At 38.1% G+C, this 27,452-nt stretch overlaps 3 protein-coding genes and 1 long non-coding RNA gene across 4 annotated transcripts; 1 reads left to right on the forward strand and 3 right to left on the reverse strand.

Annotated features, from left to right (window-relative positions):
* Positions 1–1,752: 1,752 nt before the first annotated feature.
* Positions 1,753–3,411, forward strand: LOC131981371 (uncharacterized). The gene is made up of 6 exons (XM_059345648.1): positions 1,753–1,795; positions 1,914–2,240; positions 2,359–2,715; positions 2,828–2,956; positions 3,105–3,163; positions 3,271–3,411. Exons 1-6 carry the CDS (start codon positions 1,753–1,755, stop codon positions 3,409–3,411), a joined length of 1,056 nt encoding a protein of 351 aa, XP_059201631.1.
* Positions 3,412–4,776: 1,365 nt separating this feature from the next.
* On the reverse strand, positions 4,777–12,770 carry LOC131981372 (uncharacterized). The gene is made up of 6 exons (XM_059345649.1): positions 12,695–12,770; positions 12,227–12,565; positions 11,780–12,115; positions 6,383–6,499; positions 5,117–5,181; positions 4,777–4,923 (listed from the first exon to the last, which is right to left on the reverse strand). The coding sequence occupies exons 1-6, from the start codon at positions 12,735–12,737 to the stop codon at positions 4,777–4,779; spliced, it is 1,047 nt and encodes a 348-aa protein (XP_059201632.1). The 5' UTR covers positions 12,738–12,770.
* On the reverse strand, positions 10,399–11,523 carry LOC131982145 (uncharacterized). Its single transcript, XR_009395361.1, has 3 exons — positions 11,392–11,523; positions 10,973–11,064; positions 10,399–10,693 (listed from the first exon to the last, which is right to left on the reverse strand). It is a non-coding gene; the product is annotated as an uncharacterized LOC131982145 (long non-coding RNA).
* A 799-nt stretch (positions 12,771–13,569) lies between the features above and the next one.
* Positions 13,570–17,539, reverse strand: LOC131981374 (signal-regulatory protein beta-2-like). The gene is made up of 6 exons (XM_059345650.1): positions 17,466–17,539; positions 17,002–17,346; positions 16,572–16,910; positions 16,165–16,284; positions 15,947–16,038; positions 13,570–13,650 (listed from the first exon to the last, which is right to left on the reverse strand). Exons 1-6 carry the CDS (start codon positions 17,506–17,508, stop codon positions 13,570–13,572), a joined length of 1,020 nt encoding a protein of 339 aa, XP_059201633.1. The 5' UTR covers positions 17,509–17,539.
* Positions 17,540–27,452: the final 9,913 nt, after the last annotated feature.

Raw genomic sequence — 27,452 nt, forward strand, 5'->3', positions numbered from 1 at the left:
TAATAGGCGTGCTTACAGACACGCGTATTGCGAGTACACCAGATAACATGGGTGACGGGTGAAAAGTGCCACGAGCGAACGCAGTGGACGCCTGTGTGTGTGTGTGTAACGCGTGTACGCCTATAACAGTTCAGCTGTTACACAGAGTCTCAGCTTCATACGGGGTTGTGAAAGCAGAACTTATAGATGAACTCCAAGCCCCAACAGAGCTGTCAGGATATTTCTATCATTTTCAGGCCCGTTTTTATTTTTTTGATGATATTTAATGATAGCAAGGGTGAAAGGGGGAATAATTTCAGCTACTTAAAAATAGTAGGCTAATACTAAAGTGCTACGCTCACAGCCAGTTCCCAGTTCGCTCTTGGACATACAGTTCATTACGTATCAGCTGTAATCCGGCTTCCTCCCACAGTCCAAAAACATGAACTTAGGTTTAATTTGTGACTCTAAGTTGCCCATAGGTGTGAGTGAGACTTCCTGTTCGGCTCACGTCACAATTGTAACAGCCACTAGAGGTCGTCGCCTCTCAACAAACAAAAATTTAGTTAATTTCCTACAAACCGCAGTACGTTATTTTTTCATAGATTTACCTATAAACACTGTAAGAAGAGCCTGGATATCGCCACCACAAAACGTGATCTAAGTACGCATAAATGTGTGCATAAATTATATTTCCCCCAGAAACTGTACAGTAACAGTGGGCTGCAAACATATGTAGATAACAGCAGAAGCTTGTATTTCGCCTGCTGTTATTTGGAGACTTCCATTAGGTCGCCGGGGTCACATTGGACACAAACTTTGTGGTATAGTGGTTTTAATAGTTGTGTGTGAGTGCAAAGAGTAGAAAACTTTAACTAGAAATCAAACTCCAACAAAAAAAATCAGTTAACATTTACCTGCTCTTGTGTCTTCTATGGTCTTTCATGTTCTATGTCTGTGTATTAAAACTTTACAGCACTGAACAGTGCTATAAATCATCTTCACATCACTGCCGCCTGTAGGTGAAAACCAGATGACTCGAAAACGGAAGATACAACTTATAACCTTTTCCTGTTCCTTAATGCTGTCTTTACTGTTAATCCTGAATGTGAGAAAGCACAAGCAGCCCATGCTGAGCATTCACATTGCATGTGGTAAACTAATGTCACCTCCATAGTCCTGACATATAAAAAGTCTGAGTAACCAGGTCATGACTTCTGGAAAGAGACTGTGCATTGCTGCTAAGCACCACAAGCTAAGTGCCATAGAGTTCCATTATATTGCAGAGAAGGCAGAAATCTTTATGGCCGATATTGTCCCTTTAAGACTTCATTATCTCATAATTATATTTAGGAGAGAGATATCGACATATATTTAGTAAAACGGACCTATCTGCAGGTATTCAGTAAGTTATGTTGTACAGTGGTAGTGTCAAGTGTTGGAAAAGAGTTCACAAATGACATTACGTCCATGAGAAAGTCACCTTGTTGCCATTGTTTTCTTCACAGTAGACTGTTTACGCCCCACTGTAAGTACCAAACCTTGTGAACCAAACGTGAGATCACAAATGCGTGCTGCTGTTGTTTCAGACGTTTAAGTTGGAAAGTTTTGGTTGAGATATTTCCACTGTGGTAGTACAGTGAGGGGCACATAAAGGAGAAGCCAATCAGATCGTTCTGAAATTATCTCCTCCCATTTGATACGACTACATTAAGCTGAATCATCTCCTGATGCAATCTAAATCAACTGCAGTCTCCCGTGGAAAGACAGAAAATGCTGACCATTTTTCAAATACTGCTTGTGCTCAACATTGGACGTAAGTATGAGTCACATTTACAATGTATAATACATTTGTTGTCGTCATTTTGTATTCTAGAAGAGGCATATGACTGTATCTCCTTTGTCAATGATTGATCTGCTTGTTTTATTTTCAGGATGCACAGATTGTCGCAACTTTGAGACGAAGACTGTTGCTGTCGGGCAAAATGTTACTCTTACATGTGCCCGTCAGAGGTTGTCTGTTACCTTCTTATTCTGGTTCAGGCTTGTTTCTGGAACCTTTCCTGAAACTTTAGGAGGGACGATTTCAGCTGATTTAGGGGTTCCTGTGAAGAGTCGTCGCATTACAGCAAAACAAGAGCCTGGCACATTTGTTCTGCATATTAATGAAACACAGCTAAGTGATACTGCAGTCTACTACTGCATTCATGTGAAAAGAAGCTACATGACATTTTCTAAAGGAATATTCCTGAGAGTCAAAGGTGAATATAACAACAACAAAAAACACCACAGAAATTCCAGATATATTCAGAATAACCCCTACTTTTATGTATCATCATTGAATTGAGTAAAACATGTTTATTTGTTTTGATTTCCCAGGACCAGAACCTGATATCACTGCCATCACTCAAGATTTCCAGTCTTATCCAGTCCTTCCAGGAGACTCAGTGACTCTACAGTGTTCAGTCCTCTCTGACTCTGAGCACAGAACCTGTCCAGGAGGACACAGTGTGTTCTGGTTCAGAGCCGGATCAGATGAAACTCATCCCAGTTTAGTTTATGCACAAGGAAACAGCAGTGATGGATGTGAGGGGAGCCCTGAAGCTCACTCTCCACAGAAATGTGTCTACAGCTTCTCAAAGAACGTCAGCTCCTCTGATGCTGGGACTTATTACTGTGCTGTGGCCACATGTGGAGAGATATTATTCGGAAACGGAACAAAACTGGACATTGAAGGTAACTGCGTCTTACTTCTTTGTTATTATAAAAAAATGATTATCTAATCTAAAAGGTTTTTACTTCATTACTAGTTCCTGAAATGTAATTATTTCTTCCTATAATGTTTCAGTAGTCAGCACGTGTGAGCCACAGGACAATACAGTTCTCTTCCTGGTGTGTACTGCTTTGGCTGTAAGTCTGATTGTTGTAGCCGCCCTTGTTCATGCAGTCGTGAAAAAGTCCTGTGATTGCTGCAAAGGTAAGAGACTCGATCCATTAAACTCCATTAACCAAAAGCTAATATCATTTGATTCACATTTGTGCTTAATGTAAGCCAACCTACAGTATTATTCATCTCAGTAAAGTCAAATTCATCCTTAAAAAATGTATCTATTTTAATAATACAGCTGCTGCAACTCTGCAAACAAATGCTGCAACAGCAGGTCGAAATCAACAAAGTCAGCAGGTGAGGATTTAAATATGTAGAATATTTAAAATGATGAGCAATTTTTATCAGATTACTTGTGCATGTGTTCTGCTCTCTCATTTTCTATTTGCACTTTATTTCCTCAGAGAAATGAGGACTCTTTGGTTTATTGTACACCAAACTTTAGCAGGAGGAAAGCCGGCAGAACAGGGAGAAGTCAAAGAAAGGAAGAGACGGTCTACACTGATGTCAGGCAATATGTGATTGATAAACAATCGAGACAATGAATTTACTCCTTCGTGCTAATGTAAGTTTGTGTCGCTAAATGATGATTTGATTTCACCTCTGAAGACATGATAATACATGATATAACAATGTTTTTTTGATAAGCGAAAAAAAAAGTTGTTATGCATACAAGTAGTATATTTTTGTTTAAACTGTTGCATAAAATATGTTTGAGTTTTGTTATGTCAGTAAGGTAAATCAAACAGTATGGTGCAAAAAAATAAGAACCAAAATCACCATTAATTGGGGATAGCCTGTGACAATGTATACACCATACAATGCAATTAAAACAAATTAAAATAGTGAAAACACGCACGCACACACACCATTTTATTATTATTGTAGTTTTTTTTTAATTATTTTTGATTTTGTTGTATAGTGGTCACGAGTTGGATTTGAACTCGGGCCCACTGTGTACAAGGACCTGCCTTTCTGTTTCTTTTATCTGCTTTAAGTGTTAAGTTTGTTAACTTCCTCCCAGAAGCTCAGCTACAACCACAGTTCCAAAAAAGTTGGAAGAAAATGTAATAAACTCAGAATGCAATGATTTGCAACTCGTTTGTGACTTACATTCAATTGAATACAATACAAAGACAAAATCTATAATAAAACTTTTGTCCTAACTTTGATGTGTTAATGTTAGTTAGTTTTGAGCTAAAGGGTTTGTTCAGTAAGGGTATTTGATTATGCTGTAAATATTTCATATCACTTTGATTATACAATAGACATTTAAAAATGGACTGGAGTGGAATATGTGCACTAAAGTGAATTCATGGTAACAATGTTCCACATCCATATCCTGCTGGTTGGCAGGGCCCTGCTTATCCCAGCTCATATTTTGTTTCATTTTCATTGTAGGATTTATTTTTAAAACAATAAAAGAACGTTTTTAATCCATCTGGACCACTATCTGTTTTTTCGTTTGTTGTGTATGATAACTCTTGTCGAATTGTGAATAAATATTAAAAACAAGACAAAATACAAGTGTTGATTATTGTGCAGATTTTCACTTGCCAGAATTGCTGAAATCTATCCAACTATGACAAAACACAGAATTTATCAATTTTCTAACCTCCTAAAAATAGGAATGATACTGACACACTGCACACACGGCATCTTTCAGTCTCCGTATGATACAAAGACAAATCCAAAATATCCATAAGCATCCATTTATTTATCCACAACAAAAGCAAACATGCATATTGACCATGATGTCCCACAAAATAAGTTGAATGCAAATTTTTAGAAAATGTACACATTCTGAATGATGCACAACTGTTTGCTGTCAGTACTGGATGACAGCTGGACATAAACAGCTACGTGTGAACACAGCTAAGCTGGAGCTCTCTGCACAGGCCCTGGTCTGTCTACGGAGAGGGGAGGTGCTGGTTGTGGTTATCTGCTCTAACAGCAGAGTACACACACTCTGGTGGCGTCTCTCTCTTCTTTCCTCTTTTCACTTTCCTTGTAGAGAAATTCAGTGCTGCATAGTTCATTGCATTTTCTTCATCATCCTGCAGATTTAATAAAACATGTGTTAATGACAATTATTTAAGAGATTAGGGCTGTAACATAAGGATGGTATTTTTCTTGTGTGTAATGAGTATAATTTGTGTATGTAATGTGTATTTGTATGTAAAAATGGAAAGAGTATTATCAGAATGTTTATCACACAATAAATAGAACAACACACTGCTGAGTATTTACCAGATCATTTGATTGATCCACAGTTGACCTGTCGTGTCCAAGATTATGGGAAGAACTCAGTGCTCCTGTTGAAATAACAAAGCCTTCAGAATATATGTACATACATACAAGGTTAATTTTTTAATTTTTGTCATTCTTTCATTTAAAGACAGTCTGTAATTGTAAGTCTGTAATGTGCTCAATACACTCTCTGTGTTTTAATGATATCTGCTGATTAACTTTATAAGAGCTTTGACAAGTCTGGGATGAAGTGCTTTACTCAACAGCAAACAGGTGCTCATTTGTAATGACATGTAACTTCTAAACAAGACGAGGTCAAAATCTAGTATATGGCTGACCACGTTTGGTAAATGCGATTTTGCAATTTTATGGAGAGTGGTTTTATGGACAGTGCATCACAGGAATAGTTAATGGTAGCGTCTATGATGTGAATATTGTGTCTGTTAGTAGTTTGTATGCTTTGGTCACAGTGATACAAACAAGCAATAATACTCTGAATGATACGAACAAACTTCAGAGCGACAATGGCGCTTTAGCCCCGTCCCGAAACAAAATGTGATCACTCAGTCACATACACACCCATGTATAGGGCTGACGTCGGAAATCAGCCAAAAATAGGCGTTCAATAATTCTCTGCTGTGATACAATATTGGGATACGACTTAACTTGGGTGACAACAAAAAATGTATTTACAAAATATTAGTTAACTTTCAAAACATGAAGTATAGTTTCCTCTTGTTAACTATTTCATACTTTTATGATGAGAAAAACCAGAAGAACATCTAACCATCAAAAGAGGTTAAGCAGACTTTTCCAGTAGGCTGGTTTCCTTTACAATACCTCTCATCATACAGAGTATTATAGTCTGCAGCAGTGGAAACCACTAAGCACCAAATAAGAAGCCCACATGTTCTGTATGAACAGCAACATTTCATACATTCAGGTCATTATGGTGACAGTTTACAATGGCTTTCATTGAAAATTTTTGCATCTGGCCTCCGTTTCACCCAGCACCACTGCTCAAACTAGGTTGACCAGTGAAAGAGCAGAGCAAGCCTGGCCCTGTGGCTCACGATCTGCAGAATGTAGAGGTAGTTTCACATCGGATATATTGGAAACATACTAACAAGCCCACTTTGTGCTGGAGGTTGCGGCTTTTGTTGCAGCTTTTTACTTTTCTAAGTTGTGACATACCTAAGTGCAAAGACATCTCCACCTCAGGAGAAGAATATTAAACTTAATATAAGTAAAATATAGTTAACCTACCTTTGCAATGGTTACAAACTTTCCCTCGATTCACGACATATGTAAGGCTGGCAATCACAGTCACACAGCAGGCCAACAGGACTCCAAGAACCAGGACAACTGGATCCAGTTCTGATCCTGAATCGCAAACGCATCCTAACATACATTAAGCATTATTTCATTAAAATCTGGTCTCTTTGGAGTAATCATTTTGAGAACCACATTGGCATTTAGAAATTAATTTTGTTTGCCAACAGTAAGTTAATGTTTAATATAATCTAGTAAAAAATGTCAATTTATAAATGCAACTGAAACAGAAACAGAAAGCTAACTGAAAATACTCCTTATATATAATAAAGTATTATAACTAGGCTAAATGATTTGAATATAATTGTAAAAACGCACTTGTCTCCACTTGAGTTCCTTCACCAAACAGGATCTGTCCACATGTGACCACAGCGCAGTAGTAAGTCCCAGTATCAGAGGAGTCCTGTATAGTTTTGGACAGACTGTGGACACAACTTCTTTCCTCTTGTTCATCACTGTGAGTGTAAAGGACGTCTGGATGAGATCCTCCTGATCCAGATCTGAACCAGTACACACTGTGTTCAGCTGGACACTGAGCTGTGTTTTCTTTGTTCTTGGAGAGAAGTGAACACTGGAGAGTCACTGGGTCGCCCTGCTGGACCCACTCAGTCTCTGGACTTTGTTTCACATGGAAAGATTTCTGTTGATTATGATCTGCATGATTCAGTAAAAAAAAAAAATAATAATAATAATCATCAAAAGAGATTCATTATCGGAATAATGTAAAAACTGGTCTCAGTTTTACTGAAAGTAAAATATATTTTACCCTTGACAGCCAAGAAGGTGACACCGACCAAACTCGATAAATACACAGCCGCATTCTGACAGAAGTGTGTTGCTTCGTCCTCTTTGCTGATATTTTTGATGGTAAGAAAATACTGAGCACCCTCTTGTGTTAATGTGTACCGTGAAAATTGTTCACTGACTGTTAATTTGCTACCAACTGAAGAAGCAACTGTTTGGACTATATATCCAGGAGACTGCTTGTGCCAGTAAAAAAAATTGCCATCCATTGCAGAAATTGGACATTGAAGAGTAACATTTCCACCAACTTCAACCTCAGTCAAAGACATCTGGTGAGAAACCTCTGCAGTCTGAATCAGGTCTGAAGAAAAGAGACAAACAGTCACAGAGTTACAAAGCAAGAGGAAGAAACACAAGCTCACACTAATTGTCATTGCAAAGATTGTTACATAGTTTTGTCTTTCTCACTGTAGTTCAGAATTGTACTTACACACTGTACGAAGTAGAACCAAAGCAGCCAGTCCAGTGATCATTGTGGTGCAGCACCTTTCGTCTTGCACTACTGAAGTCTTCTACCCGAATGGAAAATGTAGTCACGATGTGATCAAGGTTGACAAAGTGGAAATCGTAGTGATTGGCTGTAGAACATGCCCGTCCCCCTACATCTAGCAAACCTGTGATCCATTTTCATTTGATAAGAGATGTACATTGTTGTATTTTCATAAGCAGTGTCTTAATTTAGACTGCATCACTGAATTTCCTCCGCCTGTGATAATTACTTCTGTTGTTTTGTGCTTGCTTAAAAACAAGTGTTGGAAGTCTTTTTGGACACAGCTAAGTTGTCTTTAGACAGACTGTGTGTGAGCAAAATTTGAAACATTTTTTTGGATGTCATGCCCAGAGGTCAAACAAACCTCGGATTTTGTCCAACAACACCAGTGTTGGACTGGTGGACTGTGTAAAACCAAGAGTGGATGTTGTTTTTTTGGAGGCAACTTGCGTCACCCAGGAGTTAAGTGAGGAAGTAGTGACAAAGGACTGTTGGTATCTGACGAGTTGGGATGAGAGTGATTAAAACAACACCTCAACATTTTTTAAAATGTACTGGTGATCATGGTTTGCTGGACAAAGATATCAAAATGTTCGCAAAACACTATTGGAGTTGCTGAAAGCTGTATTTTCCTCTTTCAGTGGAGGCTAGCAGTTTCACTTCCTGTTTTTGTGCTAAGCTAAACCCTTCATGGAGCTAGAGTTTGTATTGTTTGTGTAAATATCAAGATAACCTGATACATGTTTTTAATGTAATATTTGAGTGTCTGCATTTGGAAATCCAAGTCATAACTAAAAGAGAGATCAAGAGGACTTTTTAAATAGCATTAGCTACAGCGTAGGCGGGAGTCTGCAGGTGTGAGGGAGAGTGGCAGGGGGAAGGTGAGAGGAAATGTGGCTAAAACCACACAGAAAAGAGGTGTGAAGAATTTGCAAGTAGGAGAGGAAGAGAGTTCTCATTAATGTGCAATTTGTCATTAAGATAAAGCAATTCAACAACTTAATGTACTTTATATTTCAAATAATGATTGATTGGAATAACATGATCAGGAAAATGAACAGCATGTTGTTCTTTTTTTCTCCTGCTTCTCATCCGTTTCTCCTCACGTGGGGCGATAGACTTTGGGCAGTCCGTGGCCTCGAGGTTAGGAATTTGGCTTGTAGCTGCAGTCGCTGGTTCAAATCCCTCGACCGAAAGGTCAGAAATTGAAGTGCCCTTGAGCAAGGCACCTAACCCCCCCTGCACAGCTCCCCAGGCACAGTAATGTGCTGCTCTGCTCTGTGCATGGTGTGTTCAATTGTGTGTAAAAAAAAAAAAAAAGAATAGGTTAAATGCAGAGGTTGAATATTTCCATTTGGGGATTGATAAAGTAATGAATCTTAATCTAATGTTCTGGTATGCAAATGAAAATTTAGAATAATAATAATATTTAGAGTAATAACAAATTGCACCTTTGAACATGCATGTGTCTTTATTATTTCCAAACGCATCAGGTTAACAGACCTTGTTTCACAATGACCTTTTGACTTGTCATGGCAGTAGAAGCATGTGAACATTAAGACACAAAGAGACATTAGCAGACAGTCAGTGGTTTCAACAGGGAACTGCTGCACATCTGTCAGCCACAACTAGAAACTAGCCAAAGCATGGCTAACAAAAATACAGACAAAGCATTTTATTTTTTTCGCCAGAACAAATCTTTCAATGTAAGAAAAATGTTAATGTTAAAAATGTTAAAAACTTTCAGTCTCTCAGCACTTTGTAAAGATCTTCTGCATGTCTGCCATGAGAACAAGTAAAGCCACATGCAACAGCTCCACTGACTGACATGTGCTGTGGTGGGCTGTTTCTCCTCCCTTTGACCAACCAACAAGGCTGTTTACTCAGAACAGACTATTCAACAGGATGTGCAGTGAGGGGAGAGCTACATGAGGTCTCTGCACGCTAAATTTAGTCTCTTAAACTTTTAAACTCAAGTGTTTATGTGCTCATTTAAAGAACAAACTGTGTTCCTGCATTTCTAAAAATGCAACCAAATATAAAACTGTATGCACATTAGTTTATATTTTTGATTTAATTTGAATGTTGATATATAGACTCATTCACCATTAATTTGGCAGGCTGCCAATCCATCACAACACCAAGTGATGAACACTAGAAAATCTATTTTTCAATGATCAGGTAAAATTGAGGTCACAGCTCAAACTCTTGCTCCCGACAAAAAGACAGAGGTTAAACCAGTGAATGATCTTATGATGTGTGAACCTCTGTACATATGGTGGCCCTTATATTGTCGTACTTGTGTTTCTCGCAGATTCACACTGGTTCACATAATAAAAGTAGATCAGAAACTGTAACTGTCCTCCAGGTGAATGTGCTCCTGTGATACTGTGAGTGTCTCTCTGCTGCTGCCTCTCACCACCTCTGAAAACAAGTGAAGTTAGAATAAAAGGAAGAAGAGTTTAACAGCCCTCCTCTGTTCACTGAGCTCCTCCTGCTGAAGTAGGAAAAAGGTCATCAGAGATACTTTGCAGCATCTGCATTGGTTGGCATGTTACCATACAATGATCAAGATCAGACAATATACATTTTTATTTCATTTTTCATGTTTAATGTCAACAAAAGCAAACAGGTCCATAGACATGCTGACAACAGAAACTGGCATACATGCTGCAACAACAAATTCACAAAGCAACTAAAAAATCTGATGATCTCCCACAGAATCAGCTGGGTGCAAAGCTTTTATAGTATTCAGCCGCTTTTCATCACTGTTGATAGCTCTGAGGAGACTCGGGGATATCTGCACAGCTCCTGTTTGTCGATAGTGAGGGGTGATGCTGGTTGTGCTAATCTGCTCTAACAGCAGCGTACACACACACTGTTGTGTATTCTCCTCCTTTCCTTGTTGAGAAATCCAGTACTGCGTAGTACACTGCCTTTGCTTCACCATCCTGCAGAAAAATGGTGGTATGTTAATTATCAATAGTTTAGATATTAGACCACGAGTAAAGATTACACTATAAAAATAAAAAAAAACACAACCAGTTTTTACAATGTGATTTCAACATATTTTAATTCATGTAACATCTCACACATCAGAGTTATATTTATACCTCTTGGCTATATTCCTAATCCCTAACAGTTAATTTCTCATATTTGTTTGATATCTGTATTTTTACTAAGAGTATGCAGAATATTTATCACACATTGACACATCGATGAGTAATTACCAGATTATTTGATTGATCCACAGCTGACCAGTCATGTCCAAGATGATGACAAGCCCTCGGTGCTCCTGTTGTCATCCTCACATTAGACGGTACTGATGAACAAACACTAAACTTTAATCACACTTTCAGTTTTTGGTTTTACAGTTAACATATTCCCTCCTGTAATGGACTCATTAGACCTTCAGTGGTGTAATGATACTGAATAATTTCACTCAAGCTTTGAGGAGTCGGGGCTGAAGTGCTTTTCTCAAGTGTGACTGGATGATAGTTTTTAATGACAATTCTACGTGTCTGTGGTTTGCAGAAACATACAATGGCAACATTTATTCTAGTGACCTGGTTGGACACTGTCCATATTGTATTTCATTGGCGAATGGCGTCTCAAAGAGCTTAACTTTTGCAAAATGCAGCGAACCTACCTTCACAAACTTTCCTTTGATTAATGTAGAAAATTAGGATGACAATAAGGATGACGATCACAGTCAGACAGCAGGCCAACAGGACTCCAAGAACCAGGACAACTGGATCCAGTTCTGATCCTGAATCGCAAACGCATCCTAACATACATTAAGCATTATTTCATTAAAATCATGGTCTCTTTGAAGTAATCATTTTGAGAACCACATTGGCATTTAGAAATTAATTTTGTTTGCCAACAGTAAGTTAATGTTTAATATAATCTAGTAAAATATGTCAATTTATAATGTAACTGAAACAGAAACAGAAAGCTAACAGAATAATACTCCTTATATATAATAAAGTATTATAACTAGGCTAAATGATTTGAATATAATTGTAAAAACGTACTTGTCTCCACTTTAGTTCCTTCACCAAACAGGATCTGTCCACATGTGACCACAGCGCAGTAGTAAGTCCCAGTATCAGAGGAGTCCTGTATAGTTTTGGACAGACTGTGGACACAACTTCTTTCCTCTTGTTCATCACTGTGAGTGTAAAGGACGTCTGGATGAGATCCTCCTGATCCAGATCTGAACCAGTGCACACTGTGTTCAGCTGGACACTGAGCTGTGTTTTCTTTGTTCTTGGAGAGAAGTGAACACTGGAGAGTCACTGGGTCGCCCTGCTGGACCCACTCAGTCTCTGGACTTTGTTTCACATGGAAAGATTTCTGTTGATTATGATCTGCATGATTCAGTAAAAAAAAATAAAATAATAATAATCATCAAAAGAGATTCATTATCGGAATAATGTAAAAACTGGTCTCAGTTTTACTGAAAGTAAAATATATTTTACCCTTGACAGCCAAGAAGGTGACACCGACCAAAGTCGATAAATACACAGCCGCATTCTGACAGAAGTGTGTTGCTTCGTCCTCTTTGCTGATATTTTTGATGGTAAGAAAATACTGAGCACCCTCTTGTGTTAATGTGTACCGTGAAAATTGTTCACTGACTGTTAATTTGCTACCAACTGAAGAAGCAACTGTTTGGACTATATATCCAGGAGACTGCTTGTGCCAGTAAAAAAAATTGCCATCCATTGCAGAAATTGGACATTGAAGAGTAACATTTCCACCAACTTCAACCTCAGTCAAAGACATCTGGTGAGAAACCTCTGCAGTCTGAATCAGGTCTGAAGAAAAGAGACAAACAGTCACAGAGTTACAAAGCAAGAGGAAGAAACACAAGCTCACACTAATTGTCATTGCAAAGATTGTTACATAGTTTTGTCTTTCTCACTGTAGTTCAGAATTGTACTTACACACTGTACGAAGTAGAACCAAAGCAGCCAGTCCAGTGATCATTGTGGTGCAGCACCTTTCGTCTTGCACTACTGAAGTCTTCTACCCGAATGGAAAATGTAGTCACGATGTGATCAAGGTTGACAAAGTGGAAATCGTAGTGATTGGCTGTAGAACATGCCCGTCCCCCTACATCTAGCAAACCTGTGATCCATTTTCATTTGATAAGAGATGTACATTGTTGTATTTTCATAAGCAGTGTCTTAATTTAGACTGCATCACTGAATTTCCTCCGCCTGTGATAATTACTTCTGTTGTTTTGTGCTTGGTTAAAAACAAGTGTTGGAAGTCTTTTTGGACACAGCTAAGTTGTCTTTAGACAGACTGTGTGTGAGCAAAATTTGAAACATTTTTTTGGATGTCATGCCCAGAGGTCAAACAAACCTCGGATTTTGTCCAACAACACCAGTGTTGGACTGGTGGACTGTGTAAAACCAAGAGTGGATGTTGTTTTTTGGAGGCAACTTGCGTCACCCAGGAGTTAAGTGAGGAAGTAGTGACAAAGGACTGTTGGTATCTGACGAGTTGGGATGAGAGTGATTAAAACAACACCTCAACATTTTTTTAAATGTACTGGTGATCATGGTTTGCTGGACAAAGATATCAAAATGTTCGCAAAACACTATTGGAGTTGCTGAAAGCTGTATTTTCCTCTTTCAGTGGAGGCTAGCAGTTTCACTTCCTGTTTTTGTGCTAAGCTAAACCCTTCATGGAGCTAGAGTTTGTATTGTTTGTGTAAATATCAAGATAACCTGATACATGTTTTTAATGTAATATTTGAGTGTCTGCATTTGGAAATCCAAGTCATAACTAAAAGAGAGATCAAGAGGACTTTTTAAATAGCATTAGCTACAGCGTAGGCGGGAGTCTGCAGGTGTGAGGGAGAGTGGCAGGGGGAAGGTGAGAGGAAATGTGGCTAAAACCACACAGAAAAGAGGTGTGAAGAATTTGCAAGTAGGAGAGGAAGAGAGTTCTCATTAATGTGCAATTTGTCATTAAGATAAAGCAATTCAACAACTTAATGTATTTTATATTTCAAGTAATGATTGATTGAAATAACATGATCAGGAAAATGAACAGCATGTTGTTCTTTTTTTCTCCTGCTTCTCATCCGTTTCTCCTCACGTGGGGCGATAGACTTTGGGCAGTCCGTGGCCTCGAGGTTAGGAATTTGGCTTGTAGCTGCAGTCGCTGGTTCAAATCCCTCGACCGAAAGGTCAGAAATTGAAGTGCCCTTGAGCAAGACACCTAACCCCCCTGCACAGCTCCCCAGGCACAGTAATGTGCTGCTCTGCTCTGTGCATGGTGTGTTCAATTGTGTGTAAAAAAAAAAAAAAAGAATAGGTTAAATGCAGAGGTTGAATATTTCCATTTGGGGATTGATAAAGTAATGAATCTTAATCTAATGTTCTGGTATGCAAATGAAAATTTAGAATAATAATAATATTTAGAGTAATAACAAATTGCACCTTTGAACATGCATGTGTCTTTATTATTTCCAAACGCATCAGGTTAACAGACCTTGTTTCACAATGACCTTTTGACTTGTCATGGCAGTAGAAGCATGTGAACATTAAGACACAAAGAGACATTAGCAGACAGTCAGTGGTTTCAACAGGGAACTGCTGCACATCTGTCAGCCACAACTAGAAACTAGCCAAAGCATGGCTAACAAAAATACAGACAAAGCATTTTATTTTTTTCGCCAGAACAAATCTTTCAATGTAAGAAAAATGTTAATGTTAAAAATGTTAAAAACTTTCAGTCTCTCAGCACTTTGTAAAGATCTTCTGCATGTCTGCCATGAGAACAAGTAAAGCCACATGCAACAGCTCCACTGACTGACATGTGCTGTGGTGGGCTGTTTCTCCTCCCTTTGACCAACCAACAAGGCTGTTTACTCAGAACAGACTATTCAACAGGATGTGCAGTGAGGGGAGAGCTACATGAGGTCTCTGCACGCTAAATTTAGTCTCTTAAACTTTTAAACTCAAGTGTTTATGTGCTCATTTAAAGAACAAACTGTGTTCCTGCATTTCTAAAAATGCAACCAAATATAAAACTGTATACACATTAGTTTATATTTTTGATTTAATTTGAATGTTGATATATAGACTCATTCACCATTAATTTGGCAGGCTGCCAATCCATCACAACACCAAGTGATGAACACTAGAAAATCTATTTTTCAATGATCAGGTAAAATTGAGGTCACAGCTCAAACTCTTGCTCCCGACAAAAAGACAGAGGTTAAACTAGTGAATGATCTTATGATGTGTGAACCTCTGTACATATGGTGGCCCTTATATTGTCGTACTTGTGTTTCTCGCAGATTCACACTGGTTCACATAATAAAAGTAGATCAGAAACTGTAACTGTCCTCCAGGTGAATGTGCTCCTGTGATACTGTGAGTGTCTCTCTGCTGCTGCCTCTCACCACCTCTGAAAACAAGTGAAGTTAGAATAAAAGGAAGAAGAGTTTAACAGCCCTCCTCTGTTCACTGAGCTCCTCCTGCTGAAGTAGGAAAAAGGTCATCAGAGATACTTTGCAGCATCTGCATTGGTTGGCATGTTACCATACAATGATCAAGATCAGACAATATACAATTTTATTTTATTTTTCATGTTTAATGTCAACAAAAGCAAACAGGTCCATAGACATGCTGACAACAGAAACTGGCATACATGCTGCAACAACAAATTCACAAAGCAACTAAAAAATCTGATGCTCTCCCACAGAATCAGCTGGGTGCAAAGCTTTTATAGTATTCAGCCGCTTTTCATCACTGTTGATAGCTCTGAGGAGACTCGGGGATATCTGCACAGCTCCTGTTTGTCGATAGTGAGGGGTGATGCTGGTTGTGCTAATCTGCTCTAACAGCAGCATACACACACACTGTTGTGTATTCTCCTCCTTTCCTTGTTGAGAAATCCAGTACTGCGTAGTACACTGCCTTTGCTTCACCATCCTGCAGAAAAATGTTGGTATGTTAATTATCAATAGTTCAGATATTAGACCAAGAGAAAAGCAGTGTGTTTTTTTTACAGTGTGATTTCAACATATTTTAATCTATGTAACATGTTCAACGTCAGTTATATTTATACCTCTTGGCTATAATCATACCTTCTAATTTATTTTGTTGTGGGTGATGCTTTAATAATATGTGTGTATTTTTACTAAAGGCTAAGGCTACACATCGATGAGTAATTACCAGATTATTTGATTGATCCACAGCTGACCAGTCATGTCCAAGATGATGACAAGCCCTCGGTGCTCCTGTTGTCATCCTCACATTAGACGGTACTGATGAACAAACACCAAACTTTAATCACACTTTCAGTTTTTGGTTTTACAGTTAACAACTTCCCTCCTGTAATGGACTCATAAGACCGACAGTGTAATAATGACGAACACTGATTAAGAACCTACCTTCACAAACTTTCCTTTGATTTACGTAGAAAATTAGGATTACAATTAGGATGACGATAACAGTCACACAGCAGGCCAACAGGACTCCAAGAACAAGGACAACTGGATCCAGTTCTGATCCTGAATCACAAACACGACATTAAGAGGCTTAAAGCATTTTTTAATCACGGGCTCTTTGGAGTAATAATTTTTGAGAGCCATATTAGCATTTAGAAAGCTAATTATGTTTGTCAGCAGGCACAAAATGTAAGTTAATGTTTAATATAGTTTAGTAAAACTTATCAATTTATAAATGCAGCTCAAAAGGGAGACAGCTAACAGACTAATACTCCTTATATTTAACATGGATTACCTGGCTAAATTAACTTAAATGCATATATAATAAAAAAATAATTGTAAAAACGTACTTGTCTCCACTTTAGTTCCTTCACCAAACAGGATCTGTCCACATGTGACCACAGCGCAGTAGTAAGTCCCAGTATCTGAGGAGTCCTGTATAGTTTTGGACAGACTGTGGACACAACTTCTTTCCTCTTGTTCATCACTGTGAGTGTAAAGGACGTCTGGATGAGATCCTCCTGATCCAGATCTGAACCAGTACACACTGTGTTCAGCTGGACACTGATCTGTGTTTTCTTTGTTCTTGGAGAGAAGTGAACACTGGAGAGTCACTGGGTTGCCCTGCTGGACCCACTCAGTCTCTGGACTTTGTTTCACGAAGAAAGATTTCTGCAGATTTTTATGATCTGTGTGATTCAGAAAAAGGCAGGAATGAACTCATTGGTTGTTTAGTGTTGACAAACAGCAAAGAAAGTAATTAAAATGAAGATTCTTTACCATTTACAGCCACAAGTGTGCCGTTAATGAACTCCATTTTGTATGCAGATCCTCCTTGACAGTAGTACGTCGCTTCGTCTTCTTTGCTGATGTTTCTGATGTTAAGAACATACTGAGCATTGTTTTTTTTTATTGATAATTTTGGGTTGTTAAATTGTCCTTCAAGTTGTATTTTTTTTAAACTTCCTGCTGCAACTATTTGGATCATATACCCAAACTGCAGCTTGTACCAGTAAAACAACCCTCCTTCATTCCCAAAAACTGAACATGACAGAGTCAAAGTGTTTCCAAGTTCAACCACAGTCAAAGGGAGCTGGTGAGGAAACTCTGAAGCTTGAATCAGAGCTGAAGTGAAGAGACAAACCGTAACACAGGTAAGAGGATGAAATACAAAATCACAGAATTTGTCATTGCAAATATTATGTGGTTTTGCCTTTCTCACTGTAGTTAAGAATTGTACTTACACACTGTACCAAGTAGAACCAAAGCAGCCAGTCCAGTGATCATTGTGGTGCAGCACCTTTCGTCTTGCACGACTGAAGTCCTCCACCCGAATGGAAAATGTAGTCACGATGTGATCAAGGTTGACAAAGTGGAAATCTTAGTGATTGGCTGAAGAACATGCCCGTCCCCCTACATCTAGCAAACCTGTGATCCATTTTCTTCACATAGAAAAGAGATGTAAACAATTCACAGGTAAATGTGTCTCATATCAATTCAAAAAAAGTAAAGTGAAACTGCAGGTTTTTTGATAAGAGATGTTCATGTTCTTGGTTGTGATTGTTTTTAAAGCAGTGTCTTTATTCAGACTGTGGCTGAATTTCCTCCTCCTGTGGTTGCTGTTTTTTGTGTTTTATGTTTAGTGAAGAACAAGTACTGGAAGTCTTTGAACAACAGTAGAAGCTTTCCTTCTGACTTAAGGCAATATTTTGATTTTGATTACTTCTCAGTTCCTCCATATAAGACGATATAAACATCCATTTTATGTCAACAAAAGGAAACAGACATTTTGGTGAATGGAAAATGTAGTCACGATGTGATCAAGGTTGACAAAGTGGAAATCGTAGTGATTGGCTGTAGAACATGCCCGTCCCCCTACATCTAGCAAACCTGTGATCCATTTTCATTTGACAATAGATGTACATTATTGTTGTTGTATTTTCATCAGCAATGTCTTAATTTAGACTGTGTGACTGAATTTCCTCCTCCTGTGATAATTAGTTCTTTTGTTTTGTGCTTGGTTAAAAACAAGTGTTGGAAGTCCACAGCTAAAGTTGTCTTTAGACACACTTTTTGTAAGCAATATTTCAAATATTTTTTTTGATTGTCATGCCAATAGGTCAAACTAACCCCAGATTTTGTCCAACGACACCAGTGTTGGACTGGTGGACTGTGTAAAACCGAGAGTGGATGTTGTATTTTGGAGGCAATTTACGTCACTGCACCCAGGAGTTAACTGAGGAAGTAGTGACGAAGTGTTGGTATCTGACGAGTTGGGATCAGAGTGCGTTAGAACAACACCTCAAAAGTTTTTTAAATACACTAGTGATCATGGTTTGCTGGACAACGATATCAAAATGTTCGCAAAACACTATTGGAGTTGCTGAAAGCTGTATTTTCCTCTTTCAGTGGAGGCTAGCAGTTTCACTTCCTGTTTTTGTGCTAAGCTAAACCCTTCATGGAGCTAGAGTTTGTATTGTTTGTGTAAATATCAAGATAACCTGATACATGTTTTTAATTTAATATTTGAGCGTCTGCATTTGGACATCCAAGTCATAACTAAAAGAGAGATCAAGAGGACTTTTTAAATAGCATTAGCTACAGCGTAGGCGGGAGTCTGCAGGTCTGAGGGAGAGTTGCAGGGGGAAGGTGAGAGGAAATGTGGCTAAAACCACACAGAATAGAGGTGTGAAGAATTTGCAAGTTAATGTATAGGAGAGGAAGAGAGTTCTCATTAATGTGCAATCTGTCATTAACATAAAGCAATTCAACAATTTAATGTATTTTATTTTTCAAGTAATTGATTGAAATAACATGATCAGGAAAATTAACAAAATTAACAGCATGTTGTCCTTTTTTCTCCTGCTTCTCATCAGTTTCTCCCCATGTGGGGCGATATACTTTGGGCAGTCCATGGCCTAGAGATTAGAAATCGGGATTGTAGCTGGAGAGTCGCCGGTTCAAATCCCAGGACTGAAATGTCAAGAACTGAATTTCCCTTGTGCAAGGCACCTAACCCCCCTGCACAGCTCCCCGGGTGCAGTAATGTGCTCCCAACTGCTCCTTGCATGGTGTGTACACTTGTCTGTAAAAAAAAGAAAAAAAAAAAAAGAAAAAAAGGATGGGTTAAATGCAGAGGTTGACTCCTCCCATTGTGGGATTAATAAAGTAATTAATCTTAATCTTAATCTAATTTTGCGTGCAAATTTCAAATTCAAACTAAACCAATGTATTCTGCCCAAAAATCTGTCCATCCTGTATTTTACATGTTATTCTAAAACATCCTGATAACCTGAACTTGATAGTCTCACAAGGCTGTTAAAGTTGCATTTTGTAACATTTAGCCAGATGAAGAAGTTGGCTGATGTTGTTGACGTTATGTCAAAGAAGTCTAAATTTTCAGAGATATCTACAGAAACTACCATATTAACCAGCTACCCTCGGGCCATCCTGTCTTGTTATATCAGTTGTGCCTCTCGAGGTGAAAGTGAGTCACTGTAGCATCCAGCTTCCTGAAGAAGTCGATGGAGCTATGCTGTTAGCTGTCCAGCAGTAAGCATCCTTAGTTTACATCTACAACTAAAAAGTAGGGCCGGGACTTTAACACGTTAATTAAGATTAATTACTTACACAAAAATGAACGCGTCAAAATAATTGAAGCATTTTAATCGCACTTATTTTTGCACCGCGGAACGTTTCTCACTGGATGAGTTTCAGGCGAACCGATTATACTGGAGCACCAACTAGCGTTCATGAGTTCAGACAACAACAAACCACAGTGAACATGAACGAAGAAGCTGATGAGACGCTTTGGTTGGCCCCGTGGATGATGGGACATTTTGTTACAAAAAACAAACGGATGGAAGCGTCGATAAGAGCATGGTTGTGTGCAAGCTATGCAACAAGGAATTCGCATATCACCGCAGCACATCGAGCCTCAAGTATCACCTCAATGCAAAACATATAGCACCTAGCATGGACGCTAATATGGTATTCAGCGGTATACTAAAAATCCATATGAAAAAAATTACTTCTCACTATTCTCAGGTAAAATATTTATATGCGATTAAAATGCGTTTAATTTCTGTAGGTGAAGCCTTAAACTGACGCTCGTACCACTCTTCCCCGTGTCCACATCCAATAAATCCACAGAGACCAGCCTGTTAACTTGAATGTTTACTCAGAAAAATACCAACTATAAAATGTCACAAAATGAAATAAAAATTGCGTCCTATACACGAAATTAAAAAAGTAGTGGAGAGAGATAGAGAGGAGAGAGAGAGGTCAAAAAACTATCGGGCTCCACTCCATGCTTGTCCTGACTGACCACAAATCACCTTACCTACCAAATTACCATTACCAAAAACTTGCGAGAGTGACGTATTAAAGATACAGTCTTCACAAAACAAAAATATATCTATCCACATATATTGTAAATATCAAAACATGTACATATTGTAAACATTATTATTATTATTATTTCATATGAACTTAAATTATTCTGTCAACAACAAAAAACTGCATTTAGGCTCCTACAATTCCGATCAATTAATTACAAAGCCTCTAATTAATTAGATTAATTTTTCAATCGAGTCCCGGCCCTACTAAAAAGACCTCACATCAACTTTTTGGTCAACAAGCTGGATGACGGATAGCTGCGTTATGTTGATAACTGAGACAAGGATGCATGAAAACTGAGCTGACTTAGCCATTGAGCTGGCAGGCTGCATCATCTACTGTGTAGACCCCTATATCTGACTCAAAATCAAAATCCACCTGTCAGGCGGACGGTTAATCTCTGTCAGGATGGAGCTCTACAGTGACCCTTTCATTGTAAAAGTGTCATAAACGCAGAATTTAAGTTTGAATGTATCTATTAGTTTTGAAAGTTCTGGCATTTCTGAAGGATGTTGCAATTTTTTTTTGCATGACTTTAAATCATCATCCTGACGAGTATCATTGCTGCATTTAGTAAATCATGCATTACTTGTACAATGGACTTTTTTTTTTTTTTAGCATGTGGCCAATAATTACAAATTAAACTTGTAAACATGCATGTGTCTTTATTATTTCCAAAAGCATCAGGTTAACAGACCTTGTGTCATGGCAGTAGAAGCATGTGAACATTGAGACACACAGAGACATTAGCAGACAGTCAGTGGTTTCAACAGGGAACTGCTGCACATCTGTCCGCAACATCTAGAAACTAGCCAAAGCGTGGCTAACAAAAATACAGACAGAGCATTTTATTATGTAGACACAATTAGTCATTCAATGTTAAAAAAGAACATGTTAAACTTTCTGTCTCACAGCACTTTGTAAAGATCTTCTGCATGTCTGCTATGAGAACAAGTAAAGCCACATGCAACAGCTCCACTGACTGACATGTGCTGTGGTGGGCTGTTTCTCCTCCCTGTGACCAACCAACAAGGCTGTTTACTCAGAACAGACTATTCAACAGGATGTGCAGTGAGGGGAGAGCTACGTGAGGTCTCTGCACGCTAAATTTAGTCTCTTAAACTTCTAAACTCAAGTGTTTATGTGCTCATTTAAAAATGCAACCAAATCTAAAACTGTACACACATTAGTTCATATTTTGATTTCATTTAAATGTAGATATATAGACTCATTCACGCAGGCTGCCAATCCATCACAACACCGAGTGATGAACACTGGAAAACCAAAAAGAATGAGGTTGAACCAGTGAATGATGTTATGACGTGAGAACCTCTGTAAATATGGTGGCCATTATATTGTCGTACTTGTGGGTTTCACAATGGTTCACATGAAATTAAATAAAAGTAGATCAGAAACTGTAACTGTCCTCCAGGTGAATGTGCTCCTGTGATACTGTGAGTGTCTCTCTGCTGCTGCCTCTCAACACCTCTGAAAGTAAGTGAAGTTAGAATAAAAGGAAGGAGAGTTTAACAGCCCTCCTCTGTTCACTGAGCTCCTCCTGCTGAAGTAGGAAGAAGGTCATCAGAGATACTTTGCAGCATCTCATTGGGCTTTCATGTAATCAAGCATTAAGATAGATGCAGTCAATCAGTCTGAAAAGACACTGGCCCTCATTTATCAAACCAGCATACATCAGAAAGTGATCGTAAAGTGGGCCTAAGATAATTTCTATGCAAGCCTCTGCATTTATCAATATGGACGTGAGCGGAGGGTACGAACACATCTCACATCTGCTCTCAGCTCATGTACGCAAATTTGAGTCAGCATGAAGTCCACACGTCTGAGTCGGAGAATTGATCTTAGACTATACTAGTATCGATGCCTGGAGCTGATAAAACTCTGTGATGTTTTGATTTTTAATGGTGACAAAGCAAAACATGTTTAGACTACATCATTTATCATTAAAACATAATCCAAAAATAAATACACCCTGCGACCGTGAAATTATTTAAACAAAATACTAGCCGAGGATATTAAATGTTGTTGTCTTCTGTTATTTACTGTTATCCAGCTCCGACACCGGAGCGTCAGCGTCTCCTACACCAGCGGTGCTGCCCGAATAGAAACATTTCCAATCAGCGCTGCCACATGCTCCTCTGACTAGGACATCATTATTAGTAAATGTAAAGAGGTGAATAATATCTCTCCATCATAATAATAGCAAGATTTGGATATTATATAGATTATTAGGCTTTATATATCTTAATGTATAAATTAATTACTCAAACCTCACCGGGAGTTTAATAGTCCGCTACTCTGCTGACAGCACCACTGATTTCCTTCCTTTTCACTTTTTATGCTGCCAAACAAAACCAGTTTGTTGTTGCAGCTGTTGGATGTCAGCGTTTCACTTTCTGACAGAGAAATTCCTCTTCTTTTAGAATTAAAACTTACTTTAAAACATTGTTTACTTCCTTAAACCAAAAAGCTGTGAAAACTTTTAAGTCCGTGCTCCAAATGTAAAATATTCACTGAACTTGTTTGAGTTTATAACCATAAGTACTTTTATTTCATAAACCTCTGTCGCTGCGTATTTCTGTAATATGTCTACATTGCCCCTATTGTTAATTGTAACGGTGCATTTTGGTAATAAAGTTGACTTTAGGGGGGGAAAAATCCTCTTTTTGGCCGTATTGCGTCCTTCGGTGTCGTAAACTCTGAAGGCGAGTCTTAGGCGGGTTACGCTGTGATTGGAGAGATACGGTCGTTTGATAAATCACACGTGAACCCTGTCGTAAGACGAAATATACACTCAGATCTGCACTGGTTTCTACGCTCACTTGATAAATGAGGGCCATTATATCCATTTTTATGTCAACAAAAGCAAACAGGTCCATAGACATGCTGACAACAGAAACTGCCAAACAAGCTGCCAAAAAAAATTCACAAAGCAACTAAAAAATTCTCTTATAATATACAGCCGCTTTTTATCACTGTTGATAGCTCTGCGGAGACTCGGGGATATCTGCACAGCTCCTGTTTGTCGATAGTGAAGGGTGATGCTGGTTGTGCTAATCTGCTCTAACAGCAGCGTACACACACACTGTTGTGTATTCTCCTCCTTTCCTTGTTGAGAAATCCAGTACTGCGTAGTACACTGCCTTTGCTTCACCATCCTGCAGAAAAATGTTGGTATGTTAATTAGCAATAGTTCAGATATTAGACCAAGAGTAAAATTACACTATAAAAATAAAAAAAAACACAACCAGTTTTTACAGTGTGATTTCAACATATTTTATTTCATGTAACATCTCAAACATCAGAGTTATATTTATACCTCTTAACTATATTCCTAATCCCCAACAGTCAATTTCTCATATTTGTTTAATATGTGTATTTTTACTAAGAGTATGCAGAATATTTATCACTCATTGACACATCGATGAGTAATTACCAGATTATTTGATTGATCCACAGCTGACCAGTCATGTCCAAAATGATGACAAGCCCTCGGTGCTCCTGTTGTCATCCTCACATTAGACGGTACTGATGAACAAACACCAAACTTTGATCACACTTTCAGTTTTTGGTTTTACAGTTAACAAATTCCCTCCTGTAATGGTCTCATTAGACCTTTAGTGGTATAATGACACTGAATAAATTCACTTGAGCTTTGAGGAGTCAGGGCTGAAGTGCTTTTCTCAAGTGTGACTGGATGATAGTTTTTTGTTTTTTTTTAAAGATATTTTTTTGGCCATTTTCAAGGCTTTATTGATAGTGAGAAACAGAGTGAAAGGGGGAGACAGAGGGGAAGACATGTGGGAAAGGGCTCCGAGTCGGATTCGAACCCGGGCCACCCGCTCACGAGGACGGTGCCTCTATGGTACTCGCTCTACCAGGTGTGCCACCGGGGCGCCCCACTGGATGATAGTTTTTAATGACAATTCTACGTGTCCATGGTTTACAGAAACATACAATGGAAACATAGTGACCTGGTTGGACATAGTTCATAGTGTATTTCATTGGCTAATGCCGTCTCAAAAAGCTTAACTTTTGCAAAATGCGGCAAACCTACCTTCACAAACTTTCCTTTGATTTACATAGAAAATCAGGATGACGATCACAGTCAGACAGCAGGCCAACAGGACTCCAAGAACAAGGACAGCTGACTCCAGTTCTGATCCTACGGAGCCCCAGAGATGACATGGGAAAAAAAAAAAAAAAAAAATTTACTATTTACTATACTAATACTATTTCGTTCCCACGAATTAGTATTTCGTGGCCACGAGATACTAATTCGTGGGAACGAAATAAGTATTTCGTGGGAACGAAATAAGTATAACGTGCAGCTGTTTACAGACAGGCTGGATGACGTGGTTCACATAGTGGTGAAGATCGCTGGCTTAAATAGATGGATTAATGTGAGGAGATCAATGCAAAAGTTTTCAATTTCATCAGAGTCAGATGTGCTACATGTGTTGATAACTGGACGGAGTTAATTATGGACTATTTCACCGCACCGGTAGGTGAGGAGACGAGAGGAGAGAGACAGCCGGACCTCCAGCTAGGACGCTAACGGTCCGGCTAGTTAGCCAAGATAATGCCGGAGAGAGTGAGTTTTGGAGGAAGATGAGGAGGAAGATATTGCGCTCATGGATGAGCCGATGGTAGCATACAATGTCTCTGACTGTAGTTATCTAAACGAGGACAATGTTAAAGAGACTGTGATAGCTCGGGAGTACAAGTCGAGCCGCAAGCTTCACATCAGCGGGCCTGCTAGCTGCTGTTTACCGGAGGAGACGTGAGAAGACTTGACCTAGTTAAAGAGATGACTGATGGTAAGTGCTTATACTTTATCTACACGATCCTCTTTTTTCTGGTAATAAGGGCTAATAAAATCACTAGAGCAGGTTAAGAAAGCAGCTAATAATGCTGTGTGATAACAGCAGTGTGTAACGTTAGCCCAGGTGTGGGTGTGTCTCAGGTGTCTACTGTCTCCTATAAATTACATTTATTAACATAATGAGGAAAATCAGTGTTTGAACATAATCCAGGCAGTGATTACTTTATCACCACACAACTGAGGCTAATTATTTAACAGTATTATACAAACATAATTTGTAGGAGACAGGTTTGCTGTGAGACACAAAGGTGAGGAGATCTTTAGGCTATAATAAAATAAACAGCCTAAAGTATGGTAAAAGTATAGTAAAAGTATTGTTTAAAAGATCTGATATGGTGAATCATAAACTGAGTGGTAAATATGTTATGTTTCTGAATATGGGGCTGTATTAAATCCTGTGCAGTCTATCAGTTTATACACTGATCATATTGAAGCAATAATACAGAAATGATCAGGCCTCATTCAACAATGATTCAATGTGATTTAGCCAGCCCAAAATGTTTGTGATGACTGGATTTTTCATTTATGCTATCTTATTTTGTAGATGAAATCATTTGGTCCATCTTGTGAAGCTCCATACGACTCTATGAGAGGATACAGTGTGAGAAGCAGCAACACCAGCGGACTGCCTACTTCCTTGATGCATGTGACAGTTTAATTATGAAATAATAATGAACAAATATGAAATAATATAAAATATATTCTGTATTATTATATTAAAAGGGCCATTTCTGGATATATTTTTAATTGTATGGATATGGACTTGTAAGTAACTAAGTAAATGTGTGCATGTGGCTTGATATTTAATATTTTATAAATATTCTTGATATTAATATTCTTTAAGTATTATATTTAAATACCCATCATATATTCTGTATTACATCATATGTACAGTATATTCTTTCATACCTTATCATTATTGTATTCCATATGTTTTGGATACTTATCTACATGGGCTTCTAGGCCTGTACTGTGTTGTGTATTGCTTTGATTTTTTAATTTATTGGTGTGTTATGTTGTTTAACAGAGGGTTTTTTTGCTTTGGTTTTTGAATTTAGTAGTGTGTTATGTTGTTTAATAGAGGGGTTTTGCTGTGATTTTTAATTCAGTTATTTCTTATTTTTTAAATATGTTATCTTTGATTTTTAATTGTGTTCAGTTCAATAAAGATGATGTTAAAGTCACCTCAGTCTTTGATCTCTTACGTAAGTGGTATAACCTGATGTACAAAGCACATTCACCTTGTCAGTGTGTCTGACAGAATTTTTCTAGTACAAGTAAAATGTTACAAATGACACATCATAATAGCATTATAAATTAGGATAGATAAAGTTTTAACATTTATCAAAATAAACAATGACCCATATTTTACTAGAATTCACTAAAGGCAAAAAAAACTCGACATTAGACTTCAAAAGGATGCAAACTATTTTGGCATGATGAAAATGGGAATGACAACAGCTTTTTAAAGTTTTAATGCTGCTTCAAACTCCCTTATTTGTCATTTGGTGCATTTCTCACATCAATATTAACATTTGGACAACAGTTAGTTCAACCTCCTCAACATTTAGTCATTTGTGCTCATCATATTAGCAGTTTCTCCTTACAACAAATTATAAATGCTTTTGGACATGCATTAATTGCTTTCATACAACTCTCTGCTGTTTTATAACATTATCATTGCTTATGTCAAGTCAGTCAAAATTAACTATACTTGTGAATGCTGAATAGTCATTCCATATAAAACTAATAGTCCTCATTTCTTTACTTGAGTCATTACATACAAAAATATAAATATATATATGCTCCTTATTTGTTTATATGCGGCCAATAATAACAACCGAACGGTGCTTCGCGGCTGTCATCAATGAGTGGTGCCGTTGAGTAAATCTAACATACTCCTCCAGCTCTACATTTGACTCCACCCACC

This window comes from Centropristis striata, chromosome 12 (assembly GCF_030273125.1).
Source record: "Centropristis striata isolate RG_2023a ecotype Rhode Island chromosome 12, C.striata_1.0, whole genome shotgun sequence".
NCBI classification, from domain to species: domain Eukaryota; kingdom Metazoa; phylum Chordata; class Actinopteri; order Perciformes; family Serranidae; genus Centropristis; species Centropristis striata.

What these genes read in the sequence shown, in the direction of transcription:
- LOC131981371 (XM_059345648.1), top strand. Translation starts at nt 1,753, where the DNA reads ATGCTGACCATTTTTCAAATACTGCTTGTGCTCAACATTGGAC. An exon ending in AACAAAACTGGACATTGAAG is followed by an intron (nt 2,716 to 2,827) that starts GTAACTGCGTCT and finishes ATAATGTTTCAG; the next exon opens with TAGTCAGCACGTGTGAGCCA. An exon ending in GAAATCAACAAAGTCAGCAG is followed by an intron (nt 3,164 to 3,270) that starts GTGAGGATTTAA and finishes TTATTTCCTCAG; the next exon opens with AGAAATGAGGACTCTTTGGT.
- LOC131981372 (XM_059345649.1), bottom strand. Translation starts at nt 12,737, where the DNA reads ATGATCACTGGACTGGCTGCTTTGGTTCTACTTCGTACAGTGT. An exon ending in GGTTCTACTTCGTACAGTGT is followed by an intron (nt 12,566 to 12,694) that starts GTAAGTACAATT and finishes TCTTTTCTTCAG; the next exon opens with ACCTGATTCAGACTGCAGAG. An exon ending in TGGATCAATCAAATGATCTG is followed by an intron (nt 4,924 to 5,116) that starts GTAAATACTCAG and finishes TTAAATCTGCAG; the next exon opens with GATGATGAAGAAAATGCAAT.
- LOC131981374 (XM_059345650.1), bottom strand. Translation starts at nt 17,508, where the DNA reads ATGATCACTGGACTGGCTGCTTTGGTTCTACTTGGTACAGTGT. An exon ending in GGTTCTACTTGGTACAGTGT is followed by an intron (nt 17,347 to 17,465) that starts GTAAGTACAATT and finishes TCTTCACTTCAG; the next exon opens with CTCTGATTCAAGCTTCAGAG. An exon ending in CACACTTGTGGCTGTAAATG is followed by an intron (nt 16,911 to 17,001) that starts GTAAAGAATCTT and finishes TGAATCACACAG; the next exon opens with ATCATAAAAATCTGCAGAAA.